Raw genomic sequence first — 22,460 nt, forward strand, 5'->3', positions numbered from 1 at the left:
ACAGTGCCTTACTGCCTTAGAAGTCAGTTAATAACTAACTTACCTATCAACAATCAAGATTCAAGACAAGCACCCTTCTCATTATTTATTTATTTAATCCGTGGATCTGCTACCAAAACCATAATTTGAAAACCGAAAACCTAGGATTGCTCGAGTCTCGAATAGTGGGTCTTGACCAGGTTGCCTGGAAATCTCAAACCACGTATTACAGTCTTGAAGCAGAATTGTGAGAGAGAGAGAGAGAGAGAGAGTATTGTAACAAGAAAGTGCACCTTGAAATTCTCGGGTTAGTTGAACGAAGATTCTCAAGTTGTAACGTAGCGTAGCAACAGATCGGAACAGTATATTCTTGCAGCCCAACCCAATTTAGCCACGTGGCATCGCTACAAGAGGCACGATCCGTACCTCCACCCCGGGTCCCTTCCCTATTTAAAACGCACCAGAGCCATTAGTGAAGGATTATCTGTGAAAACGAAGTATTAGAAAAGGAAAAAGACTTCTGGAAGCCTCTTCCTCCACTCGCTCTCTCAAACAAACAACACACGAAGAAGAAGAATTTGCAAAGGCTGAGCTGTTAGCATTCTATGATGGAAGCCCTAACGAGCTTATCGTCGAGGATTTTTGCAAAGAAGTGTATTAACAGCGTTTCTTTACGTTCCAGAGCTTGTTTTGGTAGAACTCAGCTTCAATTCTTGCAACCTCAGAAACTTAGTAATGTGGATTCTTCACTTTCGTTTGATCTGCAACGAAAGCTGATTGGATTCCTTTCGTGCTCTTTGTCCTCATCCGATGCACAGGTATCTCTTTCTTCTTTTGTCTATTTTTGTTTCTCTTTCTTTGGATTTTGATTTCGTACTTTCTTGTGTTTCTTCTTCTTTATTTCATTTCTTTTCACTTTGATTTTCTTTCGATCTTGATGCGTTTCTTGTGTAATCTATTCCTTCTGGTTTTACTATCTTCCATGATTCGTTGTAGTTATTTGGTATTAATTGGATTCTTTATTTTCTTTGGTTTGATATATGCTTTACGCAAGTATTCGTCTCTGGATTAGGCTGGTATCTCCTGTTGATTTCTTTTCTCCAGTAATATTTTTCTCAGTTCTTGACTTCAGCTTGTCGTTCTTTATATCCTGTTCTTCTTTTCTTGCTCTCGTGATTTTCTACTATAGGAGTCTCTGACTTCATTTCCTAGCTCGGCCTTCCTAAAAATGCACCCCTTCCCTGAAACTATCTTTCTCGTCTTTCTTTGAAGTTTCTTTTCTTGTTTCTTGTCAGGATCTTTATTCATCTTTGTAGTTTCTGGTTTTCTAGATTTGTTTTTGTTTTTTTAATGCTTTTGTCCATTTGAGGTCTGGTTTTGCGGATGTGTTATAAGTGGATGTAAAGAAGAATTTTCCTAGCTCTTTTAAACTGCAGATTAAGATGAGAGGAAGTGAGAAAGAACTTAATCTTTGCCTGTTTGTGCTATCTAAACAATAGCCGGTTTGCATTTGCCAATACGAATTTAATCAAGATCGAGTCAAATTTGCTTTAATCTGATCTTGCCTAAATGCTCTTCGGTGCAGACAGACTGTGATAACACAGAGGACCATATTCAAGCAACAGGTGAGCTTTTTGCTGCTCTTGCTTTTTCCAATCAAGTAGTACATTTGGCATTGGTCATCCATATTAAATATTTTCCCAACTTTTTGCATCTCTCTAAATTATTTTTCTCTTCAGATCTACCAGGTACTGTTCATGTGAGATTCCAATTGCAGCAGGAGTGCTTATATGGCGAGAAATTTCTCCTAGTTGGGGATGATCCCACCATTGGTTTGTGGGACCCTTCAAATGCAATACCATTGACCTGGTCAGATGGACACGTTTGGACAGTTGATCTGGTAAGAAGGAAATTCTGGAGATCTAGAAATGTGATGTTTGGTTGCGGAATTCTGACATATTTGTTCTGTCTTGTTGAAAAGGATATACCTGTTGGAAAAGCTCTCCAATTCAAGTTCATACTCAAGGAAATTACAGGGGAAATTGTGTGGCAACCTGGCCCAGATCGGGCTCTGCACACCTGGGAAACCAAGAATATGATCACTGTTTTGGAAGATTGGGAAAATGCCGAAGTTCAGAAAATAACAGAGGAACTAATGGCTGATCCAAATGAAGGACCATTGGTTAATCCAAATATGGAAGACATGACTGTTACAAATCAGAACGTGATGGTTGATATCAACCAGGAAATGACTGTTGCAGAGAACATAACCCATCCAAATGAGGAACTTGTAGCTAATGCCAACCCAGAATTGTTTGCTGCAGAGAACTTTAACCATCCAAAGGATGAAGAAATGATTACTGTAAACGAGGGAGAGTTCATTGCTGAGAACACTACTCATCCTGAAGTGGATCTCACAGCTAATGTGAAGAAGGAAGTGACCAAAGAAGAAAGCAGCATTCATTCAAACGAGGAGCCAAAGACACATGCAAAGATTGAATTGACTGCAGCAGATAACACGCTCGGAAGTAATGGAAGAACTCTAAGTGACAAGATCCCTGTATTCATAAATAACAAAGAGAATATGATTACTTGCAAAGGTCCTGTTCTGGTACCTGGCCTGACTCCATTACCAACAGTAGCAATGCTAAATACAGAAGAAGTTGAGGAAACTGATGTTGCTAGTGCCTGCGTTGAAGCTGATGAAGCTAAAGACTGCCCTGCACCTGAGGTAACTGTTTGACGAGACGTGCTTTTCTTTTCCTTTCCAATTTCTGTGATCAAGGGATCCATTTTTGCTCAGTTAGTTGGTCTATTGAGTTCGTAAAAGTTGTGTGTGCGTGTCTTTTTGGGTGGGGGTGGTTTGAACCAGTATCTTGTTTTTCTTCAATCTATTTGCAAATATTATGGCTAGGGCTTGAGGTGAAGGAGCAACTTTGTAACTCTTTCCCAACTAATATTGAAGTACTGCACTAGTGTAGTGATTGATGGGACTATCATGATTTAAATTTTCTTCTCCCTGTAGTCGACAAATGAAAAGCTCAACATGTTATCTTGAAAGGAAGTATATCAGTTTGGAAAGAGTACAGATACAAATATGTAGAGTGCATATCATGTTTCTGCCTTCCTAGTTCCTACAGCAGCTAAATGATAAATTTAAGTTACAAATTAAAGCAAGTCATGATTTTTCCTAATCTGGAAATGCAAAATATGTTCGCCTCTAAGATGCACTTCCTAATCAAAATGATATTACCATTTTATTTTGCGAACATTGATGGCAGCAAGAAAGCACATAACAGAAATTGACATCCTTTCTTTTTTCTTGTTTTGCATATCCATAGAAAAATCAGTTAAATGAGAAGCAAGAACCTGGTGGAGACCCACACGAGGAAGAAACAATGGAATCAGTGTTCAACGATGAGACCAAGGGAGAATTACATGTCAATATTCCTGAAGAAAGACCTCATTTAGCCAATGGACAAGAGCTGCCCAATCCTCGGGTGGATGGCATTCAAAAAAAATCCCATTTAACCAATGAGAAAGGGCAGTCCAATCCTCATGCAGATGACCTTCAAGAAAATTTCCTCCTAACCAATGAGCAAGAACAGTCCAATTCTATGAAGGAGGATGGGTTTGAAGAAAAACCTCATTTAGCGAATGAGCAAGTGCAGTTGAATTCTCAGTCAGATGATGTTAATGTGTTGCAAAATGATGTCCAATGGGGTCTTCAATCTTTGCGCAAGTTTCTGTTGTATCTGGGGTTTCTTTTGGAATAAACCTAACCACAACAGTAAAACAACCTCCAGCATTTTACTTTTCCCTCTACGCATTTTTGTTTTTTGGTGGGGTGAAGGGAACAGAACGGTCAGGCCTTTTTGTTGTTGCTGCATGTAGATAACATCTTTGTCATTTTTGCCCAACTTGCTGTATGTCATTGTTTGAGACACATGAACACCACTAGAATCTTTGTTGTTGCTGTATGTCATTTTTTGCCCATTTTTGTGGTATGTCTTCACATGCCAATGGAATTTGTATACTCGTTTTTACATATATAGTGGGTTTATCTGCAACTAGTTTTTTTTTTTTTTTTTTTTTGATAAAGTTTTCTGTAAAAGTTGAGTGGCACGGAAAGGTGGAGAATACAGAACTCCCGTTTATATTTGTGGAAGGCAAATATAAGTTACCTGCTTTAATTTGTAACTTAAATTTATCATTTAGCTGCTGTGGGAACTAGGAAGGCAGAAGCATGATATGCACTCTACATATTTGTATCTGTACTCTTACTAAACTGAGCCCAAGTGATGGGGAGGAGACTATGGAAATCATAATACTTCCTTTCAAGATAACATGTTGAGCTTTTCATTTATCGAGCTACAGGGAGAAGAAAATTTAAATCGGGATAGTCCCATCAATCACTACACTACTGCAGTACTTAAATATTAGTTGGGGAAGAGTTACAAAGCTGTTCCTTCACCTCAAGCCCTACCCGTAATATTTGCAAATAGATTGAAGAAAAACAAGATACTAGTTCAAACCACCCCCACCCAAAAAGACACACGAACACACAACTTTTACGAACTAAATAGACCAGCTAACTGAACAAAAATGGATCCCTTGATCACAGAAATCGGAAAGGAAAAGAAAAGCACGTCTCGTCAAACAGTTACCTCAGGTGCAGGGCAGTCTTTAGCTTCATCAGCTTCAACGCAGGCACTAGCAACATCGGTTTCCTCAACTTCTTCTGTATTTAGCATTGCTACTGTTGGTAATGGAGTCAGGCCAGGTACCAGAACAGGACCTTTGCAAGTAATCATATTCTCTTTGTTATTTATGAATACAGGGATCTTGTCACTTAGAGTTCTTCCATTACTTCCGAAAGTGTTATCTGCTCCTCCTCAGGATGAGTAGTGTTCTCAGCAATGAACTCTCCCTCGTTTACAGTAATCATTTCTTCATCCTTTGAATGGTTAAAGTTCTCTGCAGCAAGCAATTCTGGGTTGGCATTAGCTACAAGTTCCTCATTTGGATGGGTTATGATGTAACCATTTTTTGTGATGTATAAATTTTTTGGCTAAGTACCTCGCTGTTTGACCCGGTGGTGACGTGCCTTGGTGATGAGCTACTTGGTGGCGAACTCCCTAGGGGAGAACTACTTGGTGACGAACTGCTTGGTGGCGAACTACCTAGTGGCGAGCTCCCTGGTGGAGGGCTACTTGGTAATGAACTGCCGGGTGGCGAACTGCCTGGTGGTGCTCCTTGGTGGCGAACTGCCTGGTGGCGAACTGCCTGGTAGCGAACTGCCTAGTGGTGCTCCCTGGCGGCGAACTGCCTGATGGCGAACTGCCCGGTGGCAAGCTGCCTGGTGGCGAACTGCCTGGTGGCGAGCTGCCTAGTGGCGAACTGCCTGGTAGTGCTCCCTGGTGGCGAACTGCCTGATGGCGAACTGCCTGGTGGCGAACTGCCTGGTGGTGCTCCCTGGTGGCGAACTGCCTGGTGGCGAGCGGCCTGGTGGCGAACTGCCTGGTAGTGCTCCCTGGTGGCGAACTGCTTGATGGCGAACTGCCTGGTGGCGAACTGCCTGATGGCGAACTGCCTGACGGCAACCTCGTCACTTGACTTGCTCCTAGGCGGTCTGCAACTCAGAGGATGGTGGAGCTCCCTGGTACAGCGCAACCCGACTACCCCCCGCGTGAGGTGATTTTCTCCCCTTTGTAGACGGCGGGAGCTGAGGGACCTGCGAGAACTGAATCAGAGGACCCGGGGGTATTTTCCCGACAGGGACTCTCCGATGCCTAAGTTAGCATTCATATTACAGAGGGCTTGGAGAGAAATGAGAGAGCTAGACAGCGGGGGTTACCATCCTTTTTTTTTCTCTCCTTTGTCTTTGGGGGTCGGAGTCCTTATATAGTGGTGCCCTCGCGGGTTAGGTGGGTGAAAAGCCTTCAAATGGTAAGACGTCATATCCCGTCAGAACCGGGGTACGGTGAAGAACTCCTCGAGGTTGTCAGGCTGGCGCTTGTGCCAGGCGGCCAGGTTGGCGCCTGGGCCAGGTTGTCAGGTCGGCGCCTATGTCAGTTGGCGGGTCGGTGTCCGGGCCAGGTTGCCAAGCCGGCGCCTGTGTCTGTCGGCGGGTCGGTGTCCGGGCCAGGTTGCCAGGTCGGCGCCTATGTCCGGGCCAGGTTGTCATGTCGGCGCCTGTGTCAGTCGGCGGGTCGGTGTCCGGGCCAGGTTGCCAGGTTGGCGGGTCGGTGTCCGGGCCAGGTTGGCAAGCTGGTGCCTGTGTCCGGGTCAGGTTGTCAGGTCGGTGCCTGTGTCCGGGTCAGGTTGTCAGGTCGGCGCCTGTGTTCGGGCCAAATTGCCAGGTCGGTGCCTGTGGCAGGCTGATCCGGCCAGGCCGCGCGCAGGCCGCGCCAGGTCGCGCGCAAGCCGCGCAGGCCGCACCAGGTCGCGCGCAAGCCGCGCAGGCCGCGCGGGCCGCGTACAGGCCACCCGTGGGCCGCGTGCAGGTCGCCCGTGGGCCGCATGCAGGTCGCGCCAGGCCAGCCAGACCGGTGCCCGGGGGGGACACCAACTTGGTAAGTTGTTGCCTGGGTGCTTGCCTTGTTGTCACGAGGTGCCACGTGTCGCCATTTCACTGGAGGGCCAAATCTGCCCTCATCAGGTTATGTTCTCTGCAACAGTCATTTCCTGGTTGATATCAACCATCACGTTCTGATTTGCAACAGTCATGTCTTCCATATTTGGATTAACCAATGATCCTTCATTTGGATCAGCCATTAGTTCCTCTTGTTATTTTCTGAACTTCGGCATTTTCCCAATCTTCCAAAACAGTGATCATATTCTTGGTTTCCCAGGTGTGTAGAGCCCGATCTGGGCCAGGTTGCCACACAATTTCCCCTGTAGTTTCCATGAGTGTGAACTTGAATTGGAGAGCTTTTCCAACAGGTATATCCTTTTCAACAAGACAGAACAAATATGTCAGAACTCAGCAACCAAACATCACATTTCTAGATCTCCAGAATTTCCTTCTTACCAGATCAACTGTCCAAACGTGTCCATCTGACCAGGTCAATGGTATTGCATTTGAAGGGTCCATCTGACCAGGTTGATCTGCAAAAGGTGAATTAGAGAACCCAAGGTTGCTTACTCGGCGAGGTCGCTCCGATGCTTAAGTTAGTATTTGGTTGCGAGCTAAAGGCTTTTGAATGTAGAGAGCTAAAGAGCAGAAAAATTACGTGTACCTTGCACCCTCGGGGGGTGGAGCCTTTATATAATGGAGTCATCGCGGGTTTCGCGGAGTGGTTCCGAGATCATCGTCACGATGAGATCCATTTCCGCGTTAATTGGGGGGTAACGCTACCAACTGATAAGGTTCATCACTTCCGCCCGAATCGGACAGGGAGATAATGCTAGCTGTTATGCGGCATGATCTCGTGGACTTCGGGAACCGTCGGAGGGATTTTCGGAATCACCACATAGTGGCAGATCGGTATCCCCATGTTGACATCTTTAAGTCTCGAACTGGATTGAGTACTGAGGTGACTTGGCATCGAAGTGTGCTTGTTGTGATCTGGTGCCGAGGCGATCTCATTTCGAGGTGACCTTATCTCGAGGTAACTTTAGCTCAGGGTAGCTAGGTACCCAAGGTCGTTCTGTTACGGACTGGTCATGCTGAGTTGTCATCTATTAGTCAGGTTGGGCCAAATCACCCTTCATCAATTGCCCCCCACTCCCTGATTCAAGGGTCCTGACCTGGTGCAGGGAGTTCATGACGTGACAAGTGGATTTGGCTCAAGGTCCAGGCCATTTTTCGGGTGAATCGTTGGTTAGACCAGTTCAGCTGCTCGGCTCAACCAAGAATAACCCAGGTTGCATCCGGTTTATGTGCGGACGTCACGCGATCTACAAACTCCGCGGACGTCAAAAACGCGCTAAACCGATTTCAACCTTGGGGGTCGCCGAGCCGGTTTTCTTAGGAGCCGTCGGATCGCTTTGATCTCGACCGTTGATTCTCAGGTACAGTGGCTATAAATAGGGGACTCGAGACTCATTTTCTTCGCCATAAGTTCACTAGACTTCGGTCTGAGGTCGCGTTCAAGCTCCTTAGCTCGGGTCTTCCAATTCGGTGTTTCTTTTCGATTCGGTTCTTCTCCTTGGTAAGTCTTCCCTAGCTCTCCTCTTTGATTCAATTTGTCTTTCCTTCGCTATGTCTAGTTTCGATAGTCTCCTAGATGAGAGGGAGAGTGGTCACTCCGCTGGAGCTGAGGTGGGTACCTCGGCTCAAGTCGTAGATCGCTCTATTGAAGAAGCCACTTCGGGACAAGAGGCAGCTCACGGTCCTTCTGAGGTAGAATCACCTCAGGAGACGTGAGGGGCCAGTGGTCTGGTGTCCACCTCGCATCGAGGTCGGCAACTAGATAACTTTGGCCCATCGACGATGACAGCGGACAGGCTCCAGACCTTGGTTACTCAGTATAGGCTTCCAAGCGATCTTATTTATAGCCTTCTGGTAGGTAACTTTCCCTGGGAGCATGGTCATGATGAGATCGCGATCTTCGAAGAGTAGCTCGCCGCTTGTCTTCGTCTTCCACTTCACCCCCTGATCATCGAGGTCATTAAACTTTTCAATATTACCATAGATCAATTACACTCGAACTCCATCTGCAACATGGTAGGCACCATCTCGTTCTTCCATGATTATAATCTGCCCCTTAATCTCGATATTTTTGCTTCCATACTTTCAATAAAAAGGAACTCCTCCTATGTTCTACCCGAGCACAGGTGAACCTACTATTTGTCCCCACGCACCGGCTACAAGCTCTTACACAAACTCCCAAACAAGGTCCCGACCTAGAAAAGGGGCTATTTTTTAGTTCGTAATACTGAGGGTTGGCCATTCCCGACCCATTGGAAGGCAGCCATTCAGGATCCCGACATCAAGCTGGACTTGAAGACAAGGGAAGCGCTTCAATCATGGGCGGAGCTCAGTCTCAAGTTTGAAGACTATGTGGCCGAAGACAAGCTCGTGTAAACTGATCTGAGTCCTAGTAGGTCGTCACTTTGTGTTGCTTTTGTTTTATCTTGATGTTGTTTCTGACATTTTGCTTTTGTTGCAGCTCCCATGAAGTTCGTTGTAGATAAACTCCTTAGCCAAATGAAGGGGAAGAAGAAGCGAGCTGCCAAAAGAGCTCGCGTTGAGTCACCGCAGGCTATCGAGCCTGAGTCCGAGCAACCCTCCGCCGTGCAACCTCCAGTAATTGATCTGATCGAGGAGGAACCAAGAAAGGCTTCCCCACCCCGCGCGCCCGAGGAGGCATCTTTGGAGCCCACCCCTACAATCGCCGCGTCTTCAGAGAGCGAGGAAGCAGTTCGGAGCATCCTGACTCCGAAATATAGCCTTCTCAAGAGCAAAAGTGCGGTGTATGCCGAGGAGGCCGCTAGTTGGGCCAAGATGTCGGTCGCTCAGCTTGGAGCTCGAGCGGCTACTCACTGCATGGTGGTATGTTCTGTTTTGACTTCTTCAATTTCGCACTTAAGACTTTTCTGGTACTAACTACTGCTCTCTTGGCAGGTGAACTTCGTCGTGCATGCTCTAACGTACCAGTTCAAGCTACATTTGAAGCGGGCTCTTGCAGCTGAGTCCTCGTCTCGCGAAGCTCACGCCGAGCTGAATTTGGCTCGTAACAAGATCAACTAGTTGAAGAACAATGCACGGGCTCAGAATGAGCTTATTTCAATACTGATGTTCGAGAAAGCGACGCTAAAGCGGGAGGTGGAGAACCTCGAGGCCCATATCAAGGAGCGAACCGAGGTACTTCTTCAGGCGGTGGAAGAGTCCAAAGCAAAGGCCGTTGAAGAGTACAAGAGCTCGAAGGATAAAGGGGAGCGGTCTTTGTGGCTTCCGATCTCGCCTCCTCTTTACCTTTTGGCTGCTCAGGTTGACTAGGACCAGCGAGCTGACTTGGAACTACAGCTCGACGTGCCTTACGACGCCGCCTTTGCTGCTTCTTGACTAGCTCCACATTGGTGCTGCTGACCTCAGTGTGATCGGGCAATGTTCTGGCACGGAGTGGTTCGGAGTGCTGATGCTGGCCACTGTGAACTGAGGGTCTCGCCTGGAGTCCACGGGCAGAACCCCAAACTAGTTCCCTGCAAGCGAACCTTCCTGATGCGAGGGCCAAGGTGAAACAACTTTGGTGGACTGAGTGTCTCCCGACCGGTTCACGTTCTGCGAAGCGAGAGGAGTAACATGTTTGTCCCTCCTGTCATGGGACGAGACCTGGTTCCCAAGGGGCTGTGGAACCTAGGAAGTCTCTCCCCGGCAAGGAGGGCGAGTGTTCTGACAACGAGTCTTACTCTGTTGAGCTACCAGATGCCGAGGTGGAACCGACTGTTGATTCTGTTGCAGCGGAGGGAACTATTGCTGGTACTGTTGTTGGTAAAAATGGTGCAAGACTTGTTGCTAGTAGTGCTGAAATTGTTGGACCTGTTGCATTTGGGCTTAAATAGCCCGCATGCAGTGTACCAGGTCATCAAGCTGATGTTGTCCGACTCCATAGGGAACCACAAATGGTTCAGCAAAAGTTGCACCCACTACAGGAGGGAGTGGGGCGTTCACTGGCACAGTTGCTTGAGGTACGGTCAGCATCGGGACCCCAGCCGCAGAGAACGGTATGGTGAACTAACCGATGCAAACGGATGGGATCTGAGGTTGCCCCCAGAGACATTCATCTCATTAATCTGTCCGGCATTGCTGGAGGATGCCATAGATCTAAGTTAAAGATTCTTGGTGGAAAGAGGCTTTTCATAGTGGTTCCCATAGACGGCGCCAATTGATGTTGTGCAATCTGACTGCTCCCTGCTGGATGTGATCTGCCTCCCAGTAGGCGGCGGACTAGGTCAATCTGCAAAAGGTGAATCAGAGAACCCGGGGTTGCTTACCCGGCGAGGTCGCTCTGATGCTTAAATCAGTACTTGGTTGTGACCTAAAGACTTTTGAATGTAGAGAGCTAGAGAGCAGAAAAATTACGCGCACCTTGCACCCCCGGGGGGTGGAGCCTTTATATAATGGAGTCCTTGTGGGTTTCGCGGAGTGGTTCCGAGATCCTCGTCACGATGAGATCCGTTTTCGCATTAATTGGGGGATAACGCTGCCGAATGATAAGGTTCATCACTTCCACACGAATTGGACGGGGAGATAATGCTAGCTGTTATGCAGCGTGATCCCGTGGAGTTTGGGAACCGTCGGAGGAATTTTCGGTATCACCACGTAGTGGCAAATCGGTATCCCCAAGATGACGTCTTTAAGTCTCGAACTGGATTGAGTATCGGGGTGACTTGGCATCGAGGTGTGCTTGTTGCGATCTGGTGTCGAGGCGATCTCATTTTGAGGTGACCTTATCTCGAGGTAACTTTAGCTCGGGGTAGCTGGGTACCCGAGGTCGTTCTGTTACGGACTGGTCATGATGAACTGTCATCTATTAGTCAAGTCGCATCCACGTGTCTCCCTGTTATGAGGTCGAGCCAAATCACCCTTCATCATTTATAATTAAAATACAAATTATATATTAAATCGTGATAGTAATATTAATATTAAGGTCAACATTTATAATTAAAATATAAATACATGTATTTGTTTCGGTTAATTCGTTTTTTGGTTCAGTTTGTTTAATTTTTTTTTCAAACTTAACCAAAACTGATATTTTTATAATTAAATCCAAACCAAAAACCAAATAAATGAAATCAAATTAGCTCGTTCGGTTTAATTCAGTTAGGTAACCAAATCTGAACACCCCTACTAAAAGCTATTACTCTGTTGCTTTAAACTGCCATTGATTTTTATTTATTTTTCTTCTGAGTGATCTTTCCTTTTCCTCGTTTCTGTATGAGAAGTTAAAAGTGTAAAGTAAGGTGCAACTCGAACGGATTGGCTGAGGGTATAACGTAAAAAACTGTGTAAAATTGGGTTGGGTTGGATTGGGAATTTGTTAAATTTTAAATGGGCCCAAACTTAATGTAGTTGAAATTCTTCAAACCAGGCTATTTGCGTCTCTAGTAAAAGCCTTGCAGAATTTCACTTTGATTCTGCTAGTTTACCTATTGGTGGAGTCCATAGCTGGATCCTAGGGGGTGTAACATGGGTGGGCTCGGGATGGGCTTTTGTCAGAATTTGAATGGACCAGCCTGAAGGCCCGAGCCTAAAGCAATGTAAAATGCTAACTCGGGCCTAGGGGTGTCAATTGGATAGGATTTGGTCCAGTCTAATGTGAGTCTATTACAGATGAATCAGGTCCAATCCAATCCAATGAGTATTTTGGACCGGTTCAGTTCAACGTCTGGACCATCTAATCTGTTTAAATTCATTTTAATTTAGATTGGTTTCAACCCAAACCCAGTCCATTGAGGGCTATATTTTTATCTTATACTAATGTACAGAAAATTGACTTAATCCAATCGAATCCAATATACTTATTATGGACGGACCAGGTTCAGTCCAATCTAATAAATATTTTGCACTGGATTAGTCCAATCCAATATGTCTTGTTGGTCTGTCTAATCCATCCAAATTGATTTTGGACTGGACCCCATTTAGTCCAAAACCAATCCATTGACACCCTTACTCGGGCCAACCTGACTTGCATCCCTACTTGGGCATTTTTTGAATTGGACCGTCTAGATCCATCTGGACTATGATGATTGTTAGCCTATTACTAAAGCTATTTGGACTAGCGGTGCAATTTGGGCAGGATGGGTTGAGTTGGATTGAGTGCCAATTCATGCCCAATCCTAAGCCTTAGACCCTGAGCTCAGAGCTGGCTCAAACTGGAGTCAAGCTTGAATTTAACAACCCTGGCCGGACCAGACTTAATTCAACAACATCTAGGTTTGGTCGGTCTGGTTGGGTTTGGAAGGATTTTATAAATATAATTAGAAAAAGATTCCATTATACTAGGGGTGCAAATGGATCGGACAATGATCCGATCTGATTTGAGATCCAATCTTATTTGGTTGAATTCAAATCACCCCTGTTCGGATCTTTAGATCGGATAATAGGATCCAATCAGAAATAGGACCAGATTCGAATTACCCCTATCCGATCTGATATATATTATAGGTGCAGGTTGTCGTGGGCTTCACGTTGCATGCCTGAGATCTTAGGGGGGACGTGACTTGTTGGCCCACCTCGCTCGAAGGCAGTATTCGCGTAAAGCGATAGAGCTCACCCGGTTGCCTTCGAAGTGGGCGGGGCAGGAGTTAGTTCCGCTGATGGGGTGACGTGTTCCCGAAAGATTCGGAGACAATAGCCCACTCATGATGGGGTCGGCCACCATCTCGTGTAGGTCCCAAGCTCAACTCTGTAATGGCCGACCTAGTCTTGTAATGGACGACCTAGTCCTGTGATGGGCGACCTGGTCCTGAGATGGCTGACCTGGCCCTATGATGGCCGACCTGGTCCTAAGATGGTTGGCTTGGTCCTGTGATAGGCGACTGGTTCTCAGATGGCCAACCTAGTCTTGTGATGGGCGACCTAGTCTTGTGATGGTCGATCAGGTCATGTGATGATTGACTTGGTCTTGAGATTGTCGACTTGGTCTTGGGCCAGGGTGCCTACATGACGCTAAGGTGTTAAGCAACAGTTCAGGGCTGCCACATGGCACAATGTCACTAGAGGGCCAAATCACCCCTCATCAATTATATTATTTATTTATTTTTATAAAAAACATGTTTATATATGATAAAAATAATAAAAATATACTTGTGTTTTTTTGTTTTTACTTTATTTAAATTAGTATATTTTAATTTTCTTTTAATAATTTATTAATTTTTAAAAAAAATAAGTCGGACCGGATCATATCCAACTTACTAATAGGATTTAAATTCAAATCGAGTTCTATTGGATCCGATCAAATCTTTAGGTCAGATCGAATCCTACATGAACAATGTCAGATTGGATTTGAATATTTTCTGATTTGAATCCGATCCAATCCTTTCCCATCCCTACATTATACAAAATGCATAATGTCTTTATTTATACATGTTTGTGTATGAATTAGATCATAGCCTTATTATATTCAAATTATAAATAATTAATAATATACTCTAAGATGTATATGATAATATAAAAAGTGTAGTATGTATACTTATATACACATTATAAATAATATACACAATTTAGGTGTATATATCATACGATATTGGACGGGCTTGGGTTGGGTTAGGTCAACATGAGTTTTTTAAGTCCAAATCTTGTCTAGAGCCTAAAAACAAAGCCCAATCCATGAAAGTATGAAATCTGTGTTGGGCGCACCCAAGTTGTAGCCCTAGTCTGGACCTAGTCCAGATGTTACCGTTGAATGCCCCAAGTATGAAGCTGCTTCAATCAAACATTTTATCTGATATCAAAGAATATAATGAAGAGAATAATCATCCAGTGATTAACAATTTTGCACGATAGTAGATGTTAGTTTCTTATACATTTTTTATGTTCCACAACAGGTTAAAAATCTCAACCTAAGAACCAATATAAGCTACTAATACTTTCTCAAAACTCCATTATGATCATAAAATGGCTCTATATTTCTTTCCTTTGCTAACCTCTAGATGTACCTCTCATATTGTCATATCCTATTTATCCAATTCAGAAACATTTCTCTAGCTCCATAACTTGCAATTCGTTGCATGCATGCTTTTTAAGGACCAGGACCCACCAGTACAAAAAAAAAAAAAAAAGACCCACCATTAGAGACAGGTCCTAGCTAAAACATTCGCCGTAGAAAAACAAATCGGAAAAGTATAGATTTGTCTAATGCAGATTTCTGATTTACACTGCAGGACTATAAACATTCAAATGGATCGATACCCACATTCTATGTACACATGCTCACCCATAAATTGGCATCAATTCCGAGCTGGCACCTACCACGCCATACATAAAACCTACAAATTATGACATTGGGAGTATCGGTCATTCTCCCAAAACAAATCAGCATAATTGGATGACTTTTAATCATCTGATCTGGGCATTATTTTTGGAATATATTTTATTGTTACAAAAATAACACATTTTTCAGTGTGCAATTAAGGGTCCATTTGGGAGGGCTGAGCTGAAGGTTCAGTTAAACTGTTCAAATGGATTTGTATGACTTTTAAACAAATAGGAAAAGTATGGATTTATCCAATGCATATCTCTGATTTACACTGCAGTGCTATAAACATTCAAATGGACCGATACCCACACTCTATGCACCTATGCCCACCCGTAATTAGCATCAATTCCGAACTGGCACCTACCATGACCATACATTGAACCTACAAATTCTGACACTGGGGGTATCAGTCATTCTCCCAAAACAAATCAGGATGATTTTTAATCATCTGATCTGAGCATTATTTTTGGAATATATTTTATTGTTACAAAAATAACACATTTTTCAGTATGCAATTAAGGGCCCATTTGGGAGGGCTGAGCTGAAGATTCAGTTAAACTGTTCAGTTGCTTTGAAGCACTCTGGATAAACTAGCTGAAGCAGACAGTCAATGACAGTAGAAGGACGGGAGAAGGACATTAGTTGCATTGATTAATAATGTTTTTAGCCTCAGTTTGGAAAGAGTGCAAATACAAATATATAGAGAGTAAAATCTTGTATTTTGCATTATTTTGTATATATTTGTAGAACTTAGTCAATGTTTTATGTTAAAATTAAAAAAAATATATATTGAAAAAGTATTTATAGAGATTTATTGGGACTTGAAACGAATATAACATAAGTTTTCCAAACTTCAAAAAGAAATGAATCATCATGTTGATGTCAACCTGCAAATCGATGCCCGGATCAAATGATTCAATTGCTTGATAAGTGATTTTTTATCAAATCAACGTTTTTTTTTTTTCTTTGTAAATAGTGGCTGAAAACCAGTAATATAATCAATTTTCAGATCAAATGATTCGACCATCCAGATCAACAACAATTTTAAAACCTGGAATTCAAATGGACGAAATTACCTAGGCATGCTTTTTAATTGCTTCAAAATATTTTAAGGCGGAGAAGCGTTCAAAATTCAAATTTAAAATCTGAAGCTTAGAATACAAAGACCAAAATTATTTTAAACTGATCAATGGTGGGCTTTGAAATTCTGAAGGTTCAGTTTGGAATGAGTATACATACAAATATATGTAAAATGCAAAATCTTGTATTTTGTATGTATTTATAGTGTACATATTTATATCTATACTCCTTTCAAGTTTCAAAGTGAGCCGAAAATCGAATTTGATGCAATAAACAGGTCCCCAATTATGGATCTTGTAGCCCACCTTATACAAACCCCCTCCAACGAAAAGAAAGAATATTGAGCAAAAAAATCTTGAGAGAATGATGGTTTAGCCCAGGGTCAGAATTTCTGGTCTATTGAGTTCGTAAAAGTTGTGTGTGCGTGTCTTTTTGGGTAGGGGTGGTTTGAACCGGTATCTTGTTTTTCTTCAATCTATTTGCAAATATTATGGGTAGGGCCTGAGGTGAAGGAGCAGCTTTGTAACTCTTCCCCAACTAATATTGAAGTACTGCACTAGTGTAGTGATTGATGGGACTATCACGATTTAAATTTTATTCTCCCTGTAGCTCGACAAATGAAAAGCTCAACATGTTATCTTGAAAGGAAGTATTATGATTTCCATAGTCTCCTCCCCATCACTTGGGCTCAGTTTGGAAAGATTACAGATACAAATATGTAGAGTGCATATCATGCTTCTGCCTTCCTAGTTCCTACAGCAGCTAAATGATAAATTTAAGTTACAAATTAAAGCAAGTCATGATTTTTCCTAATCTGGAAATGCAAAACATGTTCGCCTCTAAGATGCACATCCTAATCAAAATGATATTACCATTTTATTTTGCGAACATTGATGGCAGCAAGAACGCACATACAGAAATTGACATCCTTTCTTTTTTCTTGTTTTGCATATCCATAGAAAAACCAGTTAAATGAGAAGCAAGAACCTGGTGGAGACCCACACGAGGAAGAAACAATGGAATCAGTGTTCAACGATGAGACCAAGGGAGAATTACATGTCAATATTCCTGAAGAAAGACCCCATTTAGCCAATGAACAAGAGCTGCCCAATCCTCGGGTGGATGGCATTCAAAAAAAAATCCCATTTAACCAATGAGAAAGGGCAGTCCAATCCTCATGCGGATGACCTTCAAGAAAATTTCCTCCTAACCAATGAGCAAGAACAGTCCAATTCTATGAAGGAGGATGGGTTTGAAGAAAAACCTCATTTAGCGAATGAGCAAGTGCAGTTGAATTCTCAGTCAGATGATGTTAATGTGTTGCAAAATGATGTCCAATGGGGTCTTCAATCTTTGCGCAAGTTTCTGTTGTATCTGGGGCTTCTTTCGGAATAAACCTAACCACAACAGTAAAACAACCTCCAGCATTTTACTTTTCCCTCTACGCATTTTTGTTTTTTGGTGGGGTGAAGGGAACAGAACGGTCAGGCCTTTTTGTTGTTGCTGCATGCAGATAACATCTTTGTCATTTTTGCCCAACTTGCTGTATGTCATTGTTTGAGACACATGAACACCACTAGAATCTTTGTTGTTGCTGTATGTCATTTTTTGCCCATTTTTGCGGTATGTCTTCACATGCCAATGGAATTTGTATACTCATTTTTACATATATAGTGGGTTTATCTGCAACTAGTTTTTTTTTTTTTTTTTGATAAAGTTTTCTGCAAAAGTTGAGTGGCACGGAAAGGTGGAGAATACAGAACTCCCGTTTTTATTTGTGGAAGGCAATATTGCATGGCTTTCATAGGGAGGTGCGTGCGATTGGCTTGGTATCCAGCCAATGTTTTAAAAACCGACCCGAAGGCCGTTTTTGCCTCCAGGTCAAATGGTTCAGGCCATGCCATGTCATAATATATATATTGTTGTTTTAGATTTCATATGTATTATTTTATATTTAATTTAAGTTTTTTAATTCAATTTTTAATTTTTTTATAAAAATATTAAAATTTATAATTTAAGACCAAAAAAGGGATACTTTTCAAGAAAATAGCGAAGTAAGGCGTCATAGGAGCCTTGGGACGCATAGATCTCAAAATGTGACCCAAAATAAGAAAATCACCCCAATCAGACATCAGAGTGCAAAATTATGGCCAAGGTTCAAAATATCAATACGCCCAATACGTCGGTAGTGGCACATCGGGTGATATTGATACTTTTTTTTATCTTTTTTTCAAAAACCAGTTCAGGGGAGCCGGTTTAAAGCTCCTCCACCCCTTGAACCGATCAGAACCCGGATACATCATCTATAGGGGTGTATCGGAGAGCTCCCAGAACAATATGTATCAGCCAATACGATCTGGTACATGTCGTTACTTTGAACCTTAGTTATAACCTTTGAAAGTGTATGCATTGAGTACAAAACCCATGACCCAGTCATCAAGTCGAACGGGTCAACAGTCAAACTGACCGGATCAAACGATTCTTAACCAAATCAACGATTTTTTACCACCTGATAGGCCTTCAGTCTTAACTGAACCGAACCCAAAATTCTAGATAACGGTTTGAATGGTTCAACCAGCCAGGTTGAAAACATTGTATCCAGCTTTAGAGGACACAAGAGCAGGTAAGGAATAGTAAAGATGCAATACTCCGCTGAAAACATTGTATCCAGCTTCGTCATAGTTCATACTTCATACTCTATCTACATCCCTTTCTGTTTAGGCTTTTTACGTTATGGCCATCCAGTATACCGATGATTATGGATGGTCACGCTATGTAATTAAACGAAATAAAACCAAATTTTACATTTTTACAGAAAATGAACTGGTAAATTACTTATCCACCCTTGGGCTTCTATCACCCCCCCCCCCCCCCCCGCTCCATGTTTACGTGTTAATTTACACTCCTTTTCACCACAAAACTTGAGGGGTTACCTCTAAAATATGTATTTTAGAATATATCTATTTTGAATATTTTCAGATGTCGTGTGAACATATTCCCATCACCTAAATTGATGGCAACTAAACAAAAGGAAGCAGTAACTCAACCACAAGGGTAAGTCGATAAATAATCACAGCATCATAAGCAATTTTGCCCCTTTACCATTAGAGAAACAAAACCTAGTTAGCATATTGAGAAAAATTGTCAAATTAATGATCTTATAACCCTGAAGATCGGATTAAGATAATATATTAGACTGGCATAAAAAAAAAGGATAATACTATATTAGACGGATGCCAGAATTACTGTACAAACTCTAAAGGTGTGTCACCCTCTAGATATCCCCCATAAAAAGGGAACCAAAATTGAACAGGCTCCACGTGAAATCAGGAGAGAGCCCACAAGAAGAGCTCCAGCAATGGCAGCACAGGCACCTGCCAACTTTACCAATAAAGAAGAGATGAACCATGGCCTGAAACCAAAAACTAAGACCTGGATATCTCAAACTTAAGACCTTAATTTTGGTGAAAATCGCCCAACTGCTCCCATTACATGGCTATTTCCTAATCAAGAAATCAGATGCCTGTCAAGAAACGGGATGCCCATTCTTTGGATATCTCGAGGATGGCAGACCTTGTAAACCGCACAGCGCTTCATCTTTAGACCGTTTGGATGGTATGGCTTGTAGCAACCTGGAAGAAACAATAACCAAGAAAAAGATAACTGCTAAAAAACCCATATATTCGAAATCGAAAACATATGACACAGACTTGATATCAATTGAAATCCTTTGCTTGCTTGTATCAATTGAATATAGATAGGCACATCTATAGATAAAAATGATATCAGAGAAGTTGGTCGGACAAAGTATAACCATGCTCTAGGCCTCTAGCAAAACCAATACCTGTCAATGATTTTATTTTTTTGGTTATTAGACCTTCCCAATAAATTGCCAATGTATAACTTTGGCTTTATTTACTAGATTTATCCTTATAATTCTGTTGAGAGTTCACGCTGTAACGTTTATATCACATCTTATAACGATGTCATTTTTTGGATCTTTTCTAATTTTTATATTCCAGGATTCCTATATAGAAAACTAACAGCTATTGCTGTCTAAACACAAAAACACCTCCTAAATCTTAACAAAATCAAAGACCATGAGTTATGCAACCGAGAGAACCAAAAGCCTAGTTTTTATCAACCAAGCAGAAACAAAGCAACATCCAGAAGAAACAGAAACCAAGAAACATAAAAACAATCAACTACCACCTACTACTTAACAGAGACCTACGTTATGACGTAAACCATTCTTCCTGAGGAAATATTTCCTTGCACAATCACTCTCTGGACGTAAACGATAATCATCATTAATGACGTGGAGAAGCACGTAGACAGCTTACTGTCCACTCAAAAAAAAACAAGTGAGAGAGAGGGAACAACTAGCAAAAACTACAATTCACTTAATTAAACTTTTATTAACAAATAAACTCTTCTAATTTCAATTTGCAATGACACTTTGTAGAAACAATACGAGGACTTAAAACACCCTTCTAATTGTAAAATTAAGGTAAACAAATAGACATTCCAAAAAGAACCCTAACTACTAAAACATCTTTTTTTCGAAAAGAGTATTGTATTAAGTACACCAAATTTACAAGAAGGCCCTGAACAGAAGCAATTCCATGTGCGCTGGCTACAACCAATCCATACAGAGTATTCTAGATACAGAATAGTATTCTGTCCTTAAAAACATGAATCACTATCTGGCCAGCTCCATAACTTTTCCTCTTTTGCTGAGTTCCTTTAAGTGCCAGCTTGATAAAAATGCTTCCACTTCATCCCAACCCACAGGTTTCTAGCAAACTGGCAATGCAAAAATAAGTAGCTCAATTCTATTGCCTCTCCACACATAACACACCCACTGCCATCCACCATCATTCTTCTCCTATTCAGATTATCCACTGTTACATTTACCTGGTGCTACTGTCCATAGCAATTTAAGAACATTCTCTTTTTCAATTAGATTGGCTATGCTAAGAGGGATTAAAAATAAAGATAAATAATAGCAATTTAAGAACACTCTTCATCAATGTTAATGCACCCCTATTAAACCTAGACTAACAAAAGACAACTCCTAGGTAGACCCAAAAGATAGAAAGGCTCATGTCTCATTACTGGCTCAGGCTGACACCCCATCGCCATATAGACATGTCTCTGTCAATACACACCGGATTTAAGAGATGCTGGTCTTGCAAGATAAATGACTCAATTACCCATCTAATAATAGCACCAAAATCCAAGGTTTAAAGTATCAATACGAAACTCCAGGTGTGAGGCATATCGAATCCATATCCATGGCCACGGATACGGGATATGCCACAGCTGGGTATGTACCCCATGAGTCATGCATATCATGTCGTTACGCCACCGTATCAGGTCGTATCACGTTGTATTGGTGGATAGGGTCCAATACGCACAGATACAGAAGCGTATCGACGCCCAATTTGACGAAAATGTATATTGAGCACTTTTGAATTGTTTTTGAACTTCAAAAAAATTAGAAATTATAATTATAAAAACTGAAATAAATAATTTAAGATTTAATTTTCCCCAAAAATTTAATAAGAACTGAAAGTTATAAAAATAATTTATCTTATCTATCTTAAATGATTTATATGTTGTATTCTACATATAAATTATATGTTGGAAACGAAAACATATTTATTATTTGAAAGAGAAGAATTATTTCTTATATAAAATACTAAATAAATAAACTTTCACAAAAAAAATTAGTAAAAAATGAAAAATATACTTATAAAAACTGAAGTAAATAATTCAAGAATTTAATTATAAAAACTGAAATATAATTATAAAAACTTAATAAAACCTGAAATATTAACATAATTTATTTTATCTACCTTAAATGATTTATATGTTTTATTTTATAATTACATGTAAAATAAAACAATTATATGTTAAAAATGAAAACATATTTATTATTTGAAAAAAAAATAGAGCTGTTATTTATATACAATATTAAATAAATAAGTTTTCACAAATTTAATAAAAATTCAAAATTACAAGTGATAATTATTGTATGATGTGTACATGTTCTAGAGCCCCAGTATTGTTGATTGCAATGTTTCTCTTCATATAAACTATTAAAGTGTGCATTTCTCATGTGTTTACGTGATTTGTATGCATTTCCTAGCATATCCAAGTCCAAGCCCTTTCATCCATATCCATACGTTTCCAAAGCATATCAGTATCTGAGCTGTCTGATACAATACCCGATACCAATACTTTGATCCATGCCAAAATCATTCAAAGCATACAAGTTTTGACCTCTGAAGAATCATCATCTTCATCTAAACCTTGGTTTAACTATATGGGATAATGGGATTGACTACATAAATCTTATTCAGTGATTCTATTCTTTTATCCATTGTTAAATTGTGGGCCGCCAGGCCCTTAATCATTTCTCATTACTTCGACAGTGTCCCTTTTATTCTGCCCCTAGTTCTTCCAACT

The 22,460-nt window shown here is 41.6% G+C and overlaps 2 protein-coding genes across 15 annotated transcripts in view; one reads left to right on the forward strand and one right to left on the reverse strand.

Annotated features, from left to right (window-relative positions):
* Positions 1-444: 444 nt before the first annotated feature.
* Positions 445-17,508, forward strand: LOC104596952 (uncharacterized). 2 transcript variants are annotated; one of them, XM_088897048.1, is made up of 5 exons: positions 445-797; positions 1,565-1,604; positions 1,719-1,879; positions 1,961-2,710; positions 16,946-17,508. In XM_088897048.1, exons 1-5 carry the CDS (start codon positions 585-587, stop codon positions 17,141-17,143), a joined length of 1,362 nt encoding a protein of 453 aa, XP_088753174.1. In that variant the 5' UTR covers positions 445-584; the 3' UTR covers positions 17,144-17,508. The 2 variants fall into 2 exon arrangements, with proteins under 2 accessions (XP_088753174.1, XP_010256583.1); XM_010258281.3 differs by lacking the exon at positions 16,946-17,508 and adding an exon at positions 3,321-4,049 and having other exon boundaries at positions 446-797.
* Positions 17,509-19,090: 1,582 nt separating this feature from the next.
* Positions 19,091-22,460, reverse strand: part of CPL2 (carboxyl-terminal domain (ctd) phosphatase-like 2) — an 85,137-nt gene continuing 81,767 nt past the window's right edge. For 9 of the 13 annotated variants that reach the window (XR_016082396.1, XR_002022643.2, XR_016082395.1 and 6 more), the window contains one exon: positions 19,091-19,618. Coding sequence is in view for 5 of the 13 variants with exons in the window: in XM_010258274.3 (XP_010256576.1) it covers positions 19,513-19,618 (106 nt within the window). In the remaining 8 variants the exon portion in view is untranslated. The other 4 variants (XR_016082393.1, XR_016082398.1, XM_088897723.1 and 1 more) reach the window with 4 other exon arrangements.

Source organism: Nelumbo nucifera, chromosome 2, assembly GCF_055504915.1.
Source record: "Nelumbo nucifera cultivar China Antique chromosome 2, China Antique-T2T, whole genome shotgun sequence".
NCBI lineage: Eukaryota > Viridiplantae > Streptophyta > Magnoliopsida > Proteales > Nelumbonaceae > Nelumbo > Nelumbo nucifera.

Bases quoted from the DNA above. Each gene is read 5' to 3' on its own strand.
- LOC104596952 (XM_010258281.3), top strand. From the start codon at position 585: ATGATGGAAGCCCTAACGAGCTTATCGTCGAGGATTTTTGCAAAGAAG. The intron at 1,605-1,718 runs GTGAGCTTTTTG...TTTTCTCTTCAG, and splicing joins GGACCATATTCAAGCAACAG to ATCTACCAGGTACTGTTCAT. The intron at 2,711-3,320 runs GTAACTGTTTGA...GCATATCCATAG, and splicing joins AAGACTGCCCTGCACCTGAG to AAAAATCAGTTAAATGAGAA.